We start from the raw sequence: 16,883 nt of genomic DNA on the forward strand, positions 1-16,883 counted from the left end.
CCAAGCTCAAGATTTTTCCAAAATGCTCAAAAATAGCGGATGTACAAAAGTGTGCATCACTGCATCGCGGCACAAAGTGACACGATGGGAGCTTGTATATCTGCTATTTTTTGAGAACCACTGTTCTAAACCACTGTTCTAAATCTCTTTCTGAAAAAACTACAGTATGTTGCTATAGCCGAAATTAACACAGATGCTTTCCTTGATTTAATGGCTTCAAACAGTGGTCCTCAAACATTTTCATTAAAGGACCCCCAAATTAATTTACTGTACAGTACTTGGCCAAAATAGTAGATCCACAAGCTCGTATCAAACTTTAACCCATTCGGACTAATTTGGTGTTGGCATCATGTTATGCTTTAGCTATTGAAAAATAGCAGATCTACAAGCTATTTTTGAAAAATCGAAGAGCGACTGACATTTTTTAGAATCTGATCTCAGGTCAGAATGGGTTCATCAGACCAGTGTGTGTCCGGCGGAAACCTCGTATGAATCTGATCTCAGGTCAGAATGGGTTAAGTAGAAAATGTGAGTATAAACGAGGCGTTACCTTCGTCATTGAGGGACTCCATGGACATGGCTCTGTTCCTCACGTTGAGAGAGTCCGTCGACTGAGATAGAATCCTACGCAGTCCCAACGGAGAGTCCTCGTTCAGCTGCCTACAAGCACACACGCACGCACGCACGCGCACACGCACGCACACACACACACACACACACACACACACACACACAGAGAGTTAGGTTTTCATACTACCATTATCTAATATGTAAGTAACAGAAATGATTATGAAACTGTATCAGCAAGTTATATTATATATATATACTGTGGAGAGCCATTCACTTTTGTCTGCCAGTGAGGGGGAGTGAAACAGGAACGTTTTGGTGACAAACACACTCCTCTTGGCTTTAGGCCACTGCTGGCCCCAGTCACCCTGCGATGTTATTGGTGGAGACTAGTGGAAATGAGACTCACCCTGCGATGTTATTGGTGGAGACTAGTGGAAATGAGACTCACCCTGCGATGTTATTGGTGGAGACTAGTGGAAATGAGACTCACCCTGCGATGTTATTGGTGGAGACTAGTGGAAATGTGACTCACCCTGCGATGTTATTGGTGGAGACTAGTGGAAATGTGACTCACCCTGCGATGTTATTGGTGGAGACTAGTGGAAATGAAACTCACCCTGCGATGTTATTGGTGGAGACTAGTGGAAATGAGACTCACCCTGCGATGTTATTGGTGGAGACACTCTTGGATAAGGACAGGCTGGAGCGCCCCCTACGTGAGCCTAGCAGGGACTGACGCAGATTGTCCGAGTGGTAGATGGCTGAACTGGGTCGCTCTCGCATCACTGGGTCTGAACGGGGTCAGAACGTAAACACAGAGTTCAATAATCACAACAGATGACCCGAAAGTTAACACGTCAACGGTGCAACACAGCGATTCCTTTGGAAATCACGGAAAATAAACCGACGTAAATGTCTTACTTTTGTTGCGTAGAGTAACGTTCTGGAGGGTTGAGTTGTTCCTCATCAGGGCCAGCTTGTGTTGCTGTGGAGAGGACAGGTCAGTACACGTACATACATGTTAGACAAGACTTTAGTGGCGTTATGACTCTTTCAACACATTCACCCATTCTGACCTGAGATCAGATTCATACGAGGTTTCCACTGGACACACACTGGTCTGATTAACCCATTCTGACCTGAGATCAGATTCTAAAAATGTCAGTCGCTCTTCGATTTTTCAAAAATAGCAGACCTACAAGCTCGTATCGCGCCACTCGGTGGCGCGATATGAGCTTGTAGGTCTGCTATTTTTCAATAGCTAAAGCACGACATCAAAGCACGACACCAAAATGGGTGCCCGGTCAGAATGGGTTAATTGCCATCGACGCCCCTGGACGTCAGCACCGTGTTTTCAGTCATTGCGCTAAAAGATCGCTCTTCGCCAACGTATGAATGGTTCCATTTCCCAAATTAAGTTTTTGGTCAAAACAATCTTTATCCAATGGCCCATAACTAAAAACAAAGGATGATGGTGGTTACAGCGTGGTCGAGGGCACACGGTGACCACCCTGCATCGGGGCCTATACTACTTGTTACACCGCTGCAGGTATAAACCCCTGAAACATGAATCACGGCGCGATTCGGCTTAGTTCTCGCGGTGGAAAAGGGAGTTGATGAGAGTTTGCTTGGTTTGTGTCTCACCCGTTGTTTCATCTTGTTGCAGTTGGGCAGAGCGTCCCGACAGCGGTTGTGGATGGTGACGTTACAGGCTGCAGAGATGACAGGGGAAAAAAAACATGACTTTGACTTTGTACCGATTGTTACAGGCTGCACACAGAAGACAGCGAAACAAACACGATGTTAGTACAGTCCATTCTGCTCTCTGGAGCACGGTCACACGGTCGCTAAATTCACAGTGACCTCGCCCCCCTCTCTCCACAGCTCTGGTCCAGAGTTAGCGAGTTCTCCCTAACGCTCTGCCCAGGAACTGTGTATTTCCGACAGTGAAGTGAAATGTCTAAGCTAGTAAGAAAAAAGTAATTTGGTCAACAGAAAGAAAGAAAGCCTTATATTTATTAACTTTATTTTCGTGGATCGTCTTCTAATAGCCAAAGTATAAAATTGTGTTAAAATGGTTTGATGCTTTATTCTATTAACTCATTTAGCTGGAACGCCCTCAAGGACACGTGGGAGTGTGCAGACCCCAGTTTGAGAACCAGCTGTGGCCTATAAACTAATGACTCACTCAGTGTTGTCTTTCTGCTGCTTCTGCCTGACCTCATCCACCATGGCACACAGTTACAGATTTCACTTCCTGTTCACAACACTCAAACAGGAAGTCAGCTGCAGGGCAGTCAAATGACTTTCAACCCTTCTCACCGACAAACACCCTTAGATGAAAGCTACAGTAGGCCTGTGTGTGTCGTGTGTGTGTGTGTGTGTGTGTGTGTGTGTGTGTGTTACATGCTTGTGTGTGTTACATGCTTGTATTACTATACTTGTGATGGCCAAATGTCCCCACAAGGTATAGTAATAGAATTTGTGTGGACAATTTTCTCATTATATTCTGGTCTACTCGGTCTGTGTGTCTCAGTGGAGGGCTGTGGAACAGTTCCGAAACCTGCCTATCAGTGGTGTCATCATCGATGGGGAATCCAAGCTAATAGAAATTACAGGCTTTCTATTCCTGGAAAGTCAGTATGCTATAATGGAAGCTATTGTTCTCGCATTAATAAACATCAATGCAAAAAGTGAAATCTTGTTAAAAAAAAAAGAAAGAAAGCCTAATGAGACACATACGAAGTAGAGAATAATCATGCTTGTGTGAAGAGAGTGCCGCATCACTTCTTTATACAAACATCGTACCCTATGTTTGTTTAAAGTGCCCTAAACAAACATTATAAAGTTCATAGACTTGGCTGTACTCTGTTTGTTTTAAGTGCCCTAAACAAACAAGTTTAAAGCTGCCACATGACATCATGTGGGGGGTGCTGGTGTCTACGTCATTATAAGTCCACAGACTTGGCTGCAATATTCTGACTGAACTTCCAAAAGCCAGACGTTGGAGGGGCTAGCGTACCTAAAAGAATCACACCCATGTGAATTGAGGGCCGCTAATATATTAAAGTCTAACCAGGGGGGCAGTCAGACAGATATTTTGTGAAGCCTGAAACTCCTGAAAGTTCATATAATGGCCTGTTGTGGCGCTGTCATTGGACCCAGAAAAACCCATAGCCCCATAGAAGTCCATGTATTTGGGCCCAACTTCACCTAGACTGTATTACCTTAATAAACATGGTCATGAATACTTTCTGCTTCCAGTCACTAGTTTAAAGTCTCATTTCTAATGTCATAATATTCTTTTTGGAAAATTATGGTCCCATTTATTAAAAAAATGACCATAAAGTCGCGCATGTTCTGAGGGGCGTGGCTACCGTTACAATCTATGATCGGGATTCCCCTCCCACTCGAGTCAAAATAAAAACCAACGGAGAAGAAGGGGGGAAGTCCCTCCTCGTGTCTGGGCCAGCCAATGGCCAGCTGGGCCAAAACGGAGCCAGCCAATGGCCAGCTGGGCCCAAACGGATCTAGAAAGATGGCGACTTACAGTGCAGGAATAACAGGCTTCATTTTACGTCCATGTTAGACCCGGGGAACGCTTTGTCCATATTTTTTTACAATCTATGAGTTTAACTCATGTTGCTATGATTAGGTGATGTAATGGTGATGTAAAACAAACGGTGCCAACACAAACATTAAACTCTCTTTATTGTTAACGGCATTTAATGTTTGCGTTAGGGACAAGATGACGTACATTTTCCCTTCATTGTCAATGGCGTTTTTAAAAACAACATTGAACTAAAGTAAAAACAAAATGGTGCCATTTTATGCTGAGCTTTAGTGAAGACCAATTATGTGAAGATATAGGTTGAAAATGGGTGAAGTTCACTACTCAAGTCAAACTACTTAGTTACTGTGGTGGTTGGTGCGCTACTCACTGGGACAGCTGAGGGCCTCCTTGGCGGTGATGCTCTTGTTGCACGCGGTGCACAGCGTGGTTCCAGACACCGTCAGGGAGGTGTAGAGGTGACCGTTGCTGTAGCGCGCCTCCCTCTCCCGAGCCTCCTTTTCCCTCTCCCTCATCCTCTCCTTCTCTTTGTTCTGGTGAAGACAGACACACAGATGATATGTTACCGCGGTTCGCAAAAAAGGCCCGTCTCATTATATTACATAATAATCGCCTGATCGCAATTATGTGAGATAATCGCAATTCATTTTGCAATTAATAATTGGCAGAATCATTTCCATTCACCTGTACTAATTAATCTGCTGAGACGATACACTATGATGCATTGCAACGCAATACATTGCGAGCTTGTAGTTTGTGCCTGACTGTAGGACAAGCTTCACTGGCTTTATTTTAAAACTAATCTTGGGCTTTTCCCAATAAATATGGAAAGCTTGGTTTCTATTTACTGTGCTCAGATCTTACGTATTCACGCAAACACAGAAACTGTTTCCGTATCCGCTCTTGACTGGATCAGCATCTACCACAAAACCGGAGTTATTATAGCCACTTCTGCTAGTCCCATCGTTTGCTTTTTTAGCTTCATCATTAACCCATTCTGACCTGAGATCAGATTCATACCAGGTTTCCGCCGGACACACACTGGTCTGATGAACCCATTCTGACCTGAGATCAGATTAAAAAAAATGTCAGTCGTTCTTTGATTTTTCAAAAATAGCAGACCTACAAGCTCGTATCGCGCCACTCGGTGGCGCGATATGAGCTTGTAGATCTGCTATTTTTCAATAGCTAAAGCATAACACGATGCTGACACCAAAATGGGTGCCCGTTCAGAATGGGTTAAAAGGTAAATGATGAAAGTTGATGAAATGAGTGAGTGTTCAAAAGTCTTGTGTATTTCATTTTGTGGGGCCCCTGCACTTGCAATATCAAATCACGTTTGTAGGGGGAATTGTGCTCGCCTGATTGCATTCAGCATACAGGAAGTAGCCCGCACATACTTCCTCTTTTCAGGCCTGCAGTAGGGAGAGGAAGTTGTTGCTTAAACAAAAGTGGCAAATGGCCGTCGGGGGAATACTGCCAGAGCTGTTAGGACTCCGTTCTGAAAGGTCAACAAGTTAGGGACTGGTCCTTATTTAAATTGGAGTGGGGGTGTTTGATGAGGTCAGTGTCGTGATCTTCATATATGGAGACGGCCATATATGGTGGTGTGACGTGTCACAAGGCATGGCCATATATGGAGGCGTGATGTCACAAGGCGTGAACATATATGGAGGCATGATGTCACAAGGTGTGACCATGATATGGAGGCGTGACCGACCGACTTACCGACTGACGGGAGATACAGATTTTCATGGTAAACTGCAATCACCCTCTGTTTAGTTCCATGGTCAAACATAGCCTAATATTTAGACTAGACTCGTAGATGTATTTTATCAATTTTGACAATTTCAATCTACAACAGTCTCAGGTTGCATTTCCCTGAGGGGGGAGGGGGGACACTAGCTGAGACCTTAGGGCTCCGAACATGTACAAATGCAAAATATAAGAATAAAAATATAATATTACCCTGATGCCCCAAATGTTAGAGAGGCCTATGGGGTGCTTGCGCAATGTTAGTCTGTAGTTTTGTGTTTTAATCCTGTTTGTGACCGAATGAAAAATGTTCTCACTGTTTTACTAACTACAGTATATTCTTCTTATAGTAATCATTGCTATAGAGTGTTGTTCAGTAACAGGAGTCAGGAGTTCTAGCTCTTTAGTAAACAAAAAATACATTTTCAGGCCTGGGATACAAATTGTATCCAATCGGGGTAAGAGAGAACTCAGCATACAGGATAAGCAAGTGAAACTGGAAGTGACGGCACGAATAAATGAGCAGACAGAATTAGAACTGGAACACTGCAAAATGGGTACTCTCTCCTGATTGGCTCACATTTGGCAAACCACTTGTATGTTGTAATGAGCTGGCGAGACGGGGAAATGCCTGTTACCGAACAAACTCTGTAGCAATGACTACTATATCACAATAAAAAAAATAATGACGTCATTTTGCGGGTCCGTCGTCAGCCATTTTGAAAGCGGAAGTAAGAGCGAATCCTGTCCGTCGCTCAATCGGGTCCCCAACTAGCCTATACGAGACGATAATATGCTAACCGGAGCGATGCGCCAGCTTTTTAGTGCCATCCCAAGAGATCATTTCAGAGATACTCCGCTGAAGATCGCGACCATTATGTGAGTCTATGGAGATCGGATGACAGGTTTTTTTTCGACAAACGGGAGTCGTAACCCGTCGCAAGACGGGCTTGGCAGCTAAGAGATAACCTTTTGAACCCGTCAGAAGACGGTTGTGGCAGAAAATCCCCCCAATATTGTGTCGAAAGTAGTCGGTCGACTAGCCTGGCCAAGCCTGCATGATGTCTGGTTGGATCCTATTGGTTCACTGATCTGATCTGTTCCAATTACTACCGATCGACAAGCTCACGGCATCTGAGATGCAGTACAAATAATTGACAAATTGTAATCAACCCAATCAACCACGTACACCCCAGCATCTGTATTGTGACAACGCAACGCGTCGTGAGCTTGTCGATCGGCTGTTGTCAGCGAAAGCTTTCCCCCCCACAATAACAGAAACACCATAGTGTAGACTAGAGCCCTGAGGGACTCCAGTAGTACGAGTACCTCAAACTGCAGATTGGGACGGCGGCCGTAACCGGAGAGGCAGGAGGTCCCAGGTTCGAATCCCCAGCCCTAGCCAATGTGTGGAGGTGTCGCCGAGCAAGGTGCTTAACCCCTAACTACACCGTGAGAAGCATGGAGCTCTACATGGAATATGCCCCGTGGGATAAACTAGGTCTAATTATTAGATGAAGAGTGCTATTCAAGACAGATGATCACATCAATGCATGTGATCGTCTCTGGTTGTAAAAGCAGAAGCCAGTCTGACCACATTCTGACAATAAACCCACTGTTCTCTGTGTGTGTGTGTGGCATACACACACACACTGTGTGCGTGAAGAATTCGAGAAATAGACAATTTTCCTGGTCCTCACAAGAGCAATGGCTGTTTCATGGTTAAAAAAAGATATGAGGCCCAGGCCGTAGCGTAACGGTCTGGGCACCGGACTGGTAATCCAGTCGCAGTGTGCCGCGGGTTCGACTCCCGGACCCGACACGGCCTTTACTGCATGTCATCCCCCCATCTCTCTCCCGTTTCCTGTCAGCCTACTGTCTGTCCCTTCAAAAATCAATAAAAGGCGTAAGCCGCAAAAAAATATCGTACAAAAATAAAATAAAAAAGATATATGAGTTAGAATAGGGTTTAGACAGAGTTAGATCCAACTGATTTAGTTGTGCGCTGGTGTCTTGCACTGAAGCAAGCAACTCGTTGTAACTGTAGATTGCCTATTTCTCAGGCTTACGGTTCAAATGCCCCCATAAACGGCCTCCTATGTTGATGTCCTCAAAAGTGTAGTAATACAAACCTGTGCGTGCATGCGTGTTTGCTTGTGCGTGCGTGCGTGTGTGATGGTTAAATGCTAGCGTCAGGGCTGTTACATAAGGCTCTCTCGTCCGACAAAAATGTCTTTATCTCTGAGTGTGATTGAGGTAACTTATGAGACAGAGAGGCCTGGAGGATTAGACCCAACCTTCAAGGATATCTTCTGTGCTGCTGTGTCTGCGCTGCCTTCAAATTAATAACCAATTAAATACCTAATTGTACAGCGGTGTCGCTAGGCGAAACTAACCGTGACTGTATCTGACAATTTTGCTCACGTAGAGATAGATAGATATACATAAGTGGATGGATGGCTGGATGGATGGATGGATGGAAGGATGGATGACAGACAGACAGACAGACAAGACACTCCTGCAACAGTACAAAAAAACATTTTGTGGGTGAACTACTCCTTTATTATTAAGGGAAATGCACTTGCCATAGGCAGGGGTAAACGGATACATGAGAAGTGGAGTTCTCATAGGAGCCTGCGTACTGCGTAGGGACACATACAAAAACAACAGCACAAATAATACTAAAAGATACAGTAATGAATAGAACAATATCATAGATACTCTACTGTGTGTGTGTGCGTGTGTGTGTGTGTGTGTGTGTGTGTGTGTGTGTGTACAAAGTGCATATGTGTGTGTTTCATTCCAGCATGAGCGTCTCTCGCAATCAGTGATAGCCGGTGGGAAGAGCGGCTTGTGAAAGCGCTTCCTGTTAATTCTGACACTCTCTGCCAGCTCTGCTAACGTCGCTGCTGTTGGGGTAGAAACCTCGCATGTCCAAAATCTGTTCCTCTCAAAATAGCAAAAATACCCGATCTACAAGCTCACCATGTGCCGCTGCCGTGGCACGAGGTGATCTTGTAGATTGCCTATTTTCACTGCTTTCGTGCGACGCTCTTGTATGGTCCACAAAAGTTTAAATATGCAGATACGAGGTTTTTCCACCTGAGAGCGACAGCATGGTAAAGTAGGTGAGAGGTGGAAGCGGTGTCAGACTATCATCCACATCCACACCCGCACACACGCACACACACACACACACACACACACACACACCATACATGTACCACTTTAACGCAGGACCACAGGACCACTTCACCCATCATTCATACAATTGGTCTTCATTAAACCCATTAGAATATGTCACCATTTGTGTCTACTCACTCTGCGTCTCAGAGGAGGGCTGCGGACAGAACATAATCCCACCCACCATCCCAGTGACATCTTTGGTAGGCACTGCTGGCAGGCAGGTTTGATAATTGAAACAAGATTTCAAATGTTTTATTTCTCGTTTTACTTTACCCACAATTTTGTAACCCATTTTTTCACCCTGTGTCAATTATCAAATGTAATCCTGGGCTCTACACACCCTCTGCCAACCCGGGGGAAGAGCAAGGGACTGACCTCATGCTTCCTTCAGTGCATGAGGAGTCCAAGCTGCTTCTTTTCGCCTGACAGGGGGGAGTGTCCCTGGTTTCCGACCAGTTCCTTTCCCCTCCATCAGGCTGGCAGTTTAGAGACCACAATCACTGCATGTTTTCTGTGCTACCTGAGGGGACATGGGGAGAACATGCAAACTCCACACAGATTATTCCTTTATTAATGAAACTGGAAGTACCCTCACTAAAGACGCCGGGACAACGCTCCACACGTCCCAAACTCTTCTCCCTTCTGGCTCCAAAACTGTGGAATGCACTTCCCATTGCAGTCAGAACTGCAGCATCACTCCCAATCTTCCGCCGTAGCCTGAAAACCCACCTTTTCAGACTCCATCATGGCCCATAGCACTTACCCTAACCCCTTAGATAGCATTTCTGTTGGCTTAGATAGCATTTGACACAGACTTATAGCATGTTATGTAGACAGCACTATAATTGTATTGTATATAGTCATAGCACGCCATAGTACATATGTATAGCATAGTAGTGAATATGTATAGTTTATTATGTATAGTGTATGTATAGTTTCACATATAGATATTCCACTGTTACTTTCTTAGCTTACGCATGTTTCATGATAAATGCTTTTATGTGATGTATTCCCATGCATTTGTTCTTGCTTAAATGTAAGTCGCTCTGGATTAAGAGCGTCTGCTAAATGCCTAAATTGTAAATTGTAAATTGTAATGCGAGAACAAATAAAAAATAACAATAATAATAATAATATTATAAAATAAAATAAAATTGTGCTTAAATGTATGCTAACTTTCCAAGAAGAGAAAAACCTACAGTTTCTATTAGCTTGGATTCCCCATCGATGATGGCCAATGTTCTGTTCACCACCAGGTAACTGTAAGTGTCCTTAATGTAAACACTGGTACATGTATACAGTCCGGTAAACAATACAGTCCAAGTTGGTGTGGAGCCATTTAGATCAGTGAAATTTGAATTGTTCTAATAGCCCATCTACAAGCTCACAACATGTTGATGTAGATCGGCCAGTTGAACAATTTTAATGAAGGCAAAGACGTTTAGGTATAAGGGGTTTAGCACTGACGAAAATAGGGCCCTGAGGGCTACATCTCGCGCAACCCTTATCCCTTATCCCTAAACTTATTTGCCATTTTTTTACTATTTTGAAAATCATTTTAAAATTGTTCAACTAGCTGATCTACACGTTGTGAGCTTGTAGATCAGCTATTTGGACTATTTTAAAAGGTTTTTTTAAATAGTAAAAAATGGGAAATAAGTTTATTGATAAGGGGTGGCGCAAGATGTCTCTCAGACCCAAAGATAATAGACCCTAGAATATTTTGTTGTTGTTGGATAAGATTTTGCCCATATAAGAGATAATAGGCAAACGTTGATCAAAATAACAATTATTCTACATTCTCTAATTGTGTAGACTTACAATAATGTAACTCTTGGGAGCATAAAATGAAACCAAATGGTTTCATTTTACACTCTCAAGAGTTAGAGGATCCAGTTGGTTCTCATGCAGCTCTAAATCATTTAGCTCAGGACCACCTGGAACCCACTCAAGGACCACTGGTTGAAAACCAGTGATTCAGATGGACACCTACACCGAAGCTCCACTGCAGCCTTCGGGGCGTCCGCCAGCATCGCGTTAGCATCAACACAGGGCACAGGGAATGCTCCCTTTTTAATCAATAAAGGGTGCTCCACTGCCGACGCTTGCGTTCGGACGGTGTCACCCATTCTCCCCGGTAAAAACAATTATGCTGCCCAAACGCAACGTGACGCAACGCACTCAGTGGCGGGTACAGGCTTTAGTTTAGACATACTAATTGGTCCGACTGTCATTAGACCGACAACCTACCTCAAACCCTAACCTAACGCAAGCACGGGAGCAGCGCATGTTCGACCGTTGTTTACCGCATGTCGGTCCGTTGGTGTGTCTAACCCATTCTGAACGGGCACCCATTTTGGTGTCAGCATCATGTTATGCGTTAGCTATTGAAAAATAGCAGATCTACAAGCTCATATCGCGCCACCGAGTGGCGCGCTACGAGCTTGTAGGTCTGCTATTTTTGAAAAATCGAAGAACGACTGACGCTGTCGGGTATGAACCAATTATCTCCATATTCGAACGTTTTTTTTGTTTTTCACCCGCTTTGAATATTATCAACCGATAATCACCAGTAGGTTACTTATCACACGAATGCAATCGAGCCAGCAGGCTTAGGCTAGCCTGGCGCCTACCGGCAGCGATTAGGAAATGAAGTGAAATTACTGCCGCCGAAGCGAAAAACATTGTGAAACTGACTTACGTGGCTATACGTGATTGACTGAGGTTAGGGTTAGAGTTAGTAATAGTCCTACGCGACCAAAGTCTGAAGTCTCCGCGTTTCTTAATAGCAGCAGCACCAGCAGTAGCAGGAGCCAGCATTGCATTCGAGTGATAAGTGATTATCGGTTGATTTTCATTCGAATCCGCTAGTGTTTTTTTCATAAATGAACGCCCTACTTGATCATACAGCAGTGTCACACAAAAGCGTCAAAAGTAGCAGATCCTTGGCCTGGGCCGTGGCTCAGTGGTCCAGGCACCTTGGCTGGTAATCCAGTCTGGCAGTGTGCCGCGGGTTCGACTCCCGATCCCGACGGCCTTTACTGCATGTCTCCCCCCCCCCCCATCTCTCTCCCTATTTCCTGCAGATCCGCAAGCTTGAAACACGGTGCGAAGCGACGTGTTTAGACAGAGCTTGTCGATTTGTGGCTTTTGCCATTTTTGAATATGAATCCTTGAAAAGTAACAGTTTTGGACAGTTTCCACCGGACAGAGACAATAGATCCGTTAGGACCTGCATAGACCTTATTGTCGTACTGTCGAGGGTCTACTCTTTGTAATGCTGCTGATCCTATGCTGAAAAAAAAACTAAACTCCATCCCTGTTGATCTTTAACCCATTCTGAACGGGCGCCCATTTTGGTGTCAGCATCATGTTATGCTTTAGCTTTTGAAAAATTGCAGATCTACAAGCTCATATCGCGCCACCGAGTGGCGCGATACGAGCTTGTAGGTCTGCTATTTTTTGAAAAATCGAAGAACGACTGACATTTTTAGAATCTGATCTCAGGTCAGAATGGGTTCATCAGACCCAGTGTTTGTCCGGCGGAAACCTCGTATGAATCTGATCTCAGGTCAGAATGGGTTAAAGCAAACTACAAAAAGGTCAACTTACAACCTTACAATTTTGAGCTTGTCATTATAGCTGAAAAGTATATATATATTTTTTTAAATAAGAACAGATTGCTGATTGTCCCTCTAACCTCAATTAGGCCCTTAGGGGCCCCTCAACGCTCAGGGCCGTTTAAGTTTAGCCTGACCGACATATTAAAAACGCACACACACACGCATGCACAGTTGCACACAGACATACTCTGAACGTTGTCTCCGTGTGCACGTGCGTGAGTGTGTATGTACTTTGTCAATCATTGTCGCCGTCGGTCATAAACCTCTTATTTTTTGTGTTTTTCATAAATGATCGCCCTACTTGATCATACTGCAGTGTCACACAAAAGCATCAAAAGTAGCAGATCTGCAAGCTCGAAAGAGGCGCAGACTCCATATCATCTACCATGAAGAATAATTTAGGCATGAGTCACTTCTCTCTCCATCTCTTCCTCTGCTTCTCTCTCTCTGTCTCTCTCTCACTCACTAACTCTCCCCCTCTCTTCCTCTCCCTGTCCTTGGGTCTTCCTCTCCATCCTACGCAGTATTCTTATCCACATGCTCAGTGTACAGTGTTCACCATCCAGCCTGCCACTCCTCTCTGGCTTTATTTCATACCTGGTAATAGTTGTGTAACAAATACAACATAATATAATGGACACAATAAAGTAATACTACTTGTAATAATAAAATGTCATGGAGCACAGAAATCTTCAAGAATAATTGCACGTATCTTCCTATACGTTTTATACAGAATACATCTTTCCTTTTCTTCTTTTAGTTTTGTCTCAATTCCTCCTAATGTTTCAGAGTTTTGTAGATTTACAACAGGGGTGCCCTTAATCAGACCAGTGTGTGTCCAGTGGAAACCTCGTATGAATCTGATCTCAGGTCAGAATGGGATAAGGTAGATCACAAAGGCTGTGCAGGTAGACCACATGACATGCCCGTAAAAGGTAATCATTGCAATAAAGAAATGTGTAAACAAAAATCACAGAACTCAGCTCCCTTCACGGTTCTGTAGTTCTATAGTGCAATGCTTTGTTTTGAAGAGTATTCCTCACAAACGGCAGTAGTATTATAAAGTTACATAAAAGATATGAGAGGCAAAGAACCCGAAAAGACTACCACTTACATACAGAAGGGGAGGGAGGCCTTTTTTCCTCCCACAATTTCCATTTCGATGGTAACTTTTTGGGTCAGTAGATCTTGTTGAGCTGGTCAGTTTAAAAGTAGATCTCACGTCAAAAAAAGTGTGGGCACCCCTGATCTACAAGATCTACAAGCTCACAATGTGTACTCACAAAAATCTTGAAAGTTTGTGCAAATCGTTGAATACTGTGTATATAGCATAGTGGTATTTTAAAAAGCTAACATTATTAACTGGGTCTGTGGACAAACGGATAATTCTGGGGGTCCTTGACATGAAAAGTTTGAGAACCATTGCCATTGCAAAATACTTTAGAAGATGTTTTTAAAGTCGGCCTCAGGTCTAAATGGCTTTGAAGAAACAAAGGGTTCTTACAGTATCCCTAAAATATGTTTTCCTAAAAGAATAAAATAAAGCTGAAGTCATGACAGAAGCATGCTGTCAGTGACCTTACACTGGGTACAGAATGGTGTTATGGACATATTTCCGCATGGTGTAATGTGTATACAATTAGCCTGGTAGCACCATTTGCGTCAGGATAGATTTTCCGCCATTTTGACTTTTCTTCAAAACACACTTTTTGCTCTTCCACCTACAGCTTTTGTGCAAATCTCACAAAGAAACGGTACACATGATTTCTGGACCTATATCGATCTAATCATTTAGCAGACGCTCACTCGCTGTCTGTCAGTCAGAGTACTTCCTTAGCATAGAGCGAGACAGCTGCTCGCTTTCTGCGCCACCTCACAACGCCACGACGCACGGACCGCCTCACGGAACCTAGCGCCGCACAGCCCTGGAAGCAGTTGCTGGTTGGATTCCGTATGGCGGAACGTTCCGCCAGGAGCAGTAAAACTGTTAATCAATGGAGAGCCAAAAGCAATTCCATTTTCATCCGTTTATTGCAAAAACATGCTTTTTGGGGGATACATCTTCTATGATTGCGATAGCATAGCCTACGTGCGCTATAGCGAGACAGGACAATTTCCCCCCAATCAGTAATGTGAACTATTACATCGCATTACCCACACTGTACATAATTTGGTGTTCATATATTCAGAACGGGTAAAGTCTAGTAGTAATACAAATGTGTGTGCGTGCATACATGTGTGCGGGCTGTGCATGCATGTGCGACGTGCGCATGTACGTGTGCATGTGTGTTTGAGTGAGGCCAAGGCCTTCTGAATGTGCCAGAGGAACGAGATAATATCACACCACCAACCCACTGGCATTTCTATAGCAACCGTTGCTATAGTTAAACATGCACGTATGCATACGCGCACGCACACACACACACACGCACAGTCACTGCTACACACATAGAAAGTTGTGTTGATGTGCGACAGGGTTTTGTATTAATCCATTCTGCATTTTATTACTGAGATAGATAGATAGATAGATAGATAGATAGATAGATAGATAGATAGATAGATAGATAGATAGATAGATAGATAGATAGATAGATAGATAGATAGATAGATAGATATATCCAATCATCATCATCATCAACCGCGGTCGAGATCATGGATTCCACAATGCTACGCCAGACTTCCCGGTCCTTCATTGCCACCCCCAGTTCCAGCCTACTGAAGCATGTGTCCCTATAGCGATGACATCAGGGAACGACATCTTTCTACCTCTGGTCCGTCCTGAGGCAGGACTCCAGAGATGAAGGGAAAATATAACCTCATTGTCAGCTCTGTAGCAGTGGCCGGCAAACTGCGCTCTTCTAGATCGGACCAGTGAAGAAACACGGGGAACGTTGCCGTATATTAGATTGTGTTGTGCCCCCCTCCCCCACATCAAACAAAAATGTTTTGTCAAACCATGTGACTTCCATTGGAAATGCATTGGGGGCGGCCATTAAACACGGACAAGACACAAGACAAATGTTGTATGCATGTTGCAACAGTGTGAGTGAGGCCTTAGAGTTACAGACCCATAAGGGTCCATTTGGTTCCATTTGTACACTCTCAGAGTTACAGACCTGTAAGGGTCCAACTCCATTTGGTTCCATTTGGAGACTCTCAGTAACATACCCATAGGGTATTTGGTTCTTAACAATCAATCACTTATCTGGGGGACCCCATGGAATCTCCTGGAGAACCCCTGGGGTCCGCATGGTGGAAGCTTTACTAGAAAATACACTTTTACACAGTAAATAATAGAGTTAAACCAACACTGACTGAAGAGGGCAGCCTGTGAGGGCAGTGTTTAGATTCTTTGTGGATACTCCACTAGGGTAAATCCATTAGGGTTGGTTGTCATTATCATATTCCATTAATAAAATTAATTAATTAAATGAAAATCATCAAAGGTTCCATTACAATAAGCCTTACTGCTTCCCATTAAGTGTTATCACGGAATAAACATATCTTTGAGGGTCGCTAGCCCCGTCAAAGCATAGCTTTCTGAAATTACGCCATGTGGCAGCCAAGTCTATGGACATGTAATGTTTGTTTAAAGACAAATGAAAAATAACCGGTTGCCAGCCTAGTCTATGGACTTTGTTGTTTGTTTAGGGCAGTAAATGACAACGTAAAACCTCATCTGGATGATATAAATACATAAATATTCTGAACTTTTAATGAATAATAAAATCCTAAACGATACCCACCCCTAAAAGCCATGGTGGAGAGGTTGCCTCATGGGCTACTTGCGGTGACTTGTACTTCTCCTTTCTTGTGCAAACCTTCATCTCTGCTGTTTCTGGTGAATCAATTATGTTTTTCATCTATCGTATCTTATCTATCGTTCATCTTCACTCAGCTTAAAATATGTCATGTTAACTAAGCGTTAAACGCTTACAAATTAAGACTAAAGGCTATTTTGCACAGTTATTTATGAGTAAGTTACATCATTAATTCATCACAAATAGTTTGACACGTAGTAGCATCTCTTGCTCTCTCTCTCTCTCTCTCTCTCTCTCTGCTCAGGTCAACAGGTCTTATGCTTTGTGCTAAAACTCACACTGGAAGCCATTTAACATCAAGTAGGATAATGAACAAAGTATCTGTCACCTCTCAAGAGTTCTCTGTTAACCCTCCGT

The 16,883-nt window shown here is 43.6% G+C and overlaps 1 protein-coding gene across 3 annotated transcripts in view; it reads right to left on the reverse strand.

Moving 5' to 3' along the window:
• The window catches only part of arhgef2a (Rho guanine nucleotide exchange factor (GEF) 2a), a 45,599-nt gene that overhangs the window by 23,876 nt on the left and 4,840 nt on the right, over positions 1-16,883 (reverse strand). For all 3 annotated transcript variants that reach the window (XM_083777262.1, XM_083777261.1, XM_083777260.1), the window contains exons 2-6: positions 4,512-4,674; positions 2,215-2,282; positions 1,492-1,555; positions 1,229-1,361; positions 551-660 (exon numbers count right to left, since the gene is read on the reverse strand). In XM_083777262.1, coding sequence (XP_083633388.1) covers positions 551-660; positions 1,229-1,361; positions 1,492-1,555; positions 2,215-2,282; positions 4,512-4,674 — 538 coding nt within the window. The remainder of the gene's footprint in view (positions 1-550; positions 661-1,228; positions 1,362-1,491; positions 1,556-2,214; positions 2,283-4,511; positions 4,675-16,883) is intronic.

This window comes from Protomyctophum parallelum, assembly GCF_964188405.1.
Source record: "Protomyctophum parallelum genome assembly, chromosome: 1".
In the NCBI taxonomy this organism is placed as follows: Eukaryota; Metazoa; Chordata; class Actinopteri; order Myctophiformes; family Myctophidae; genus Protomyctophum; species Protomyctophum parallelum.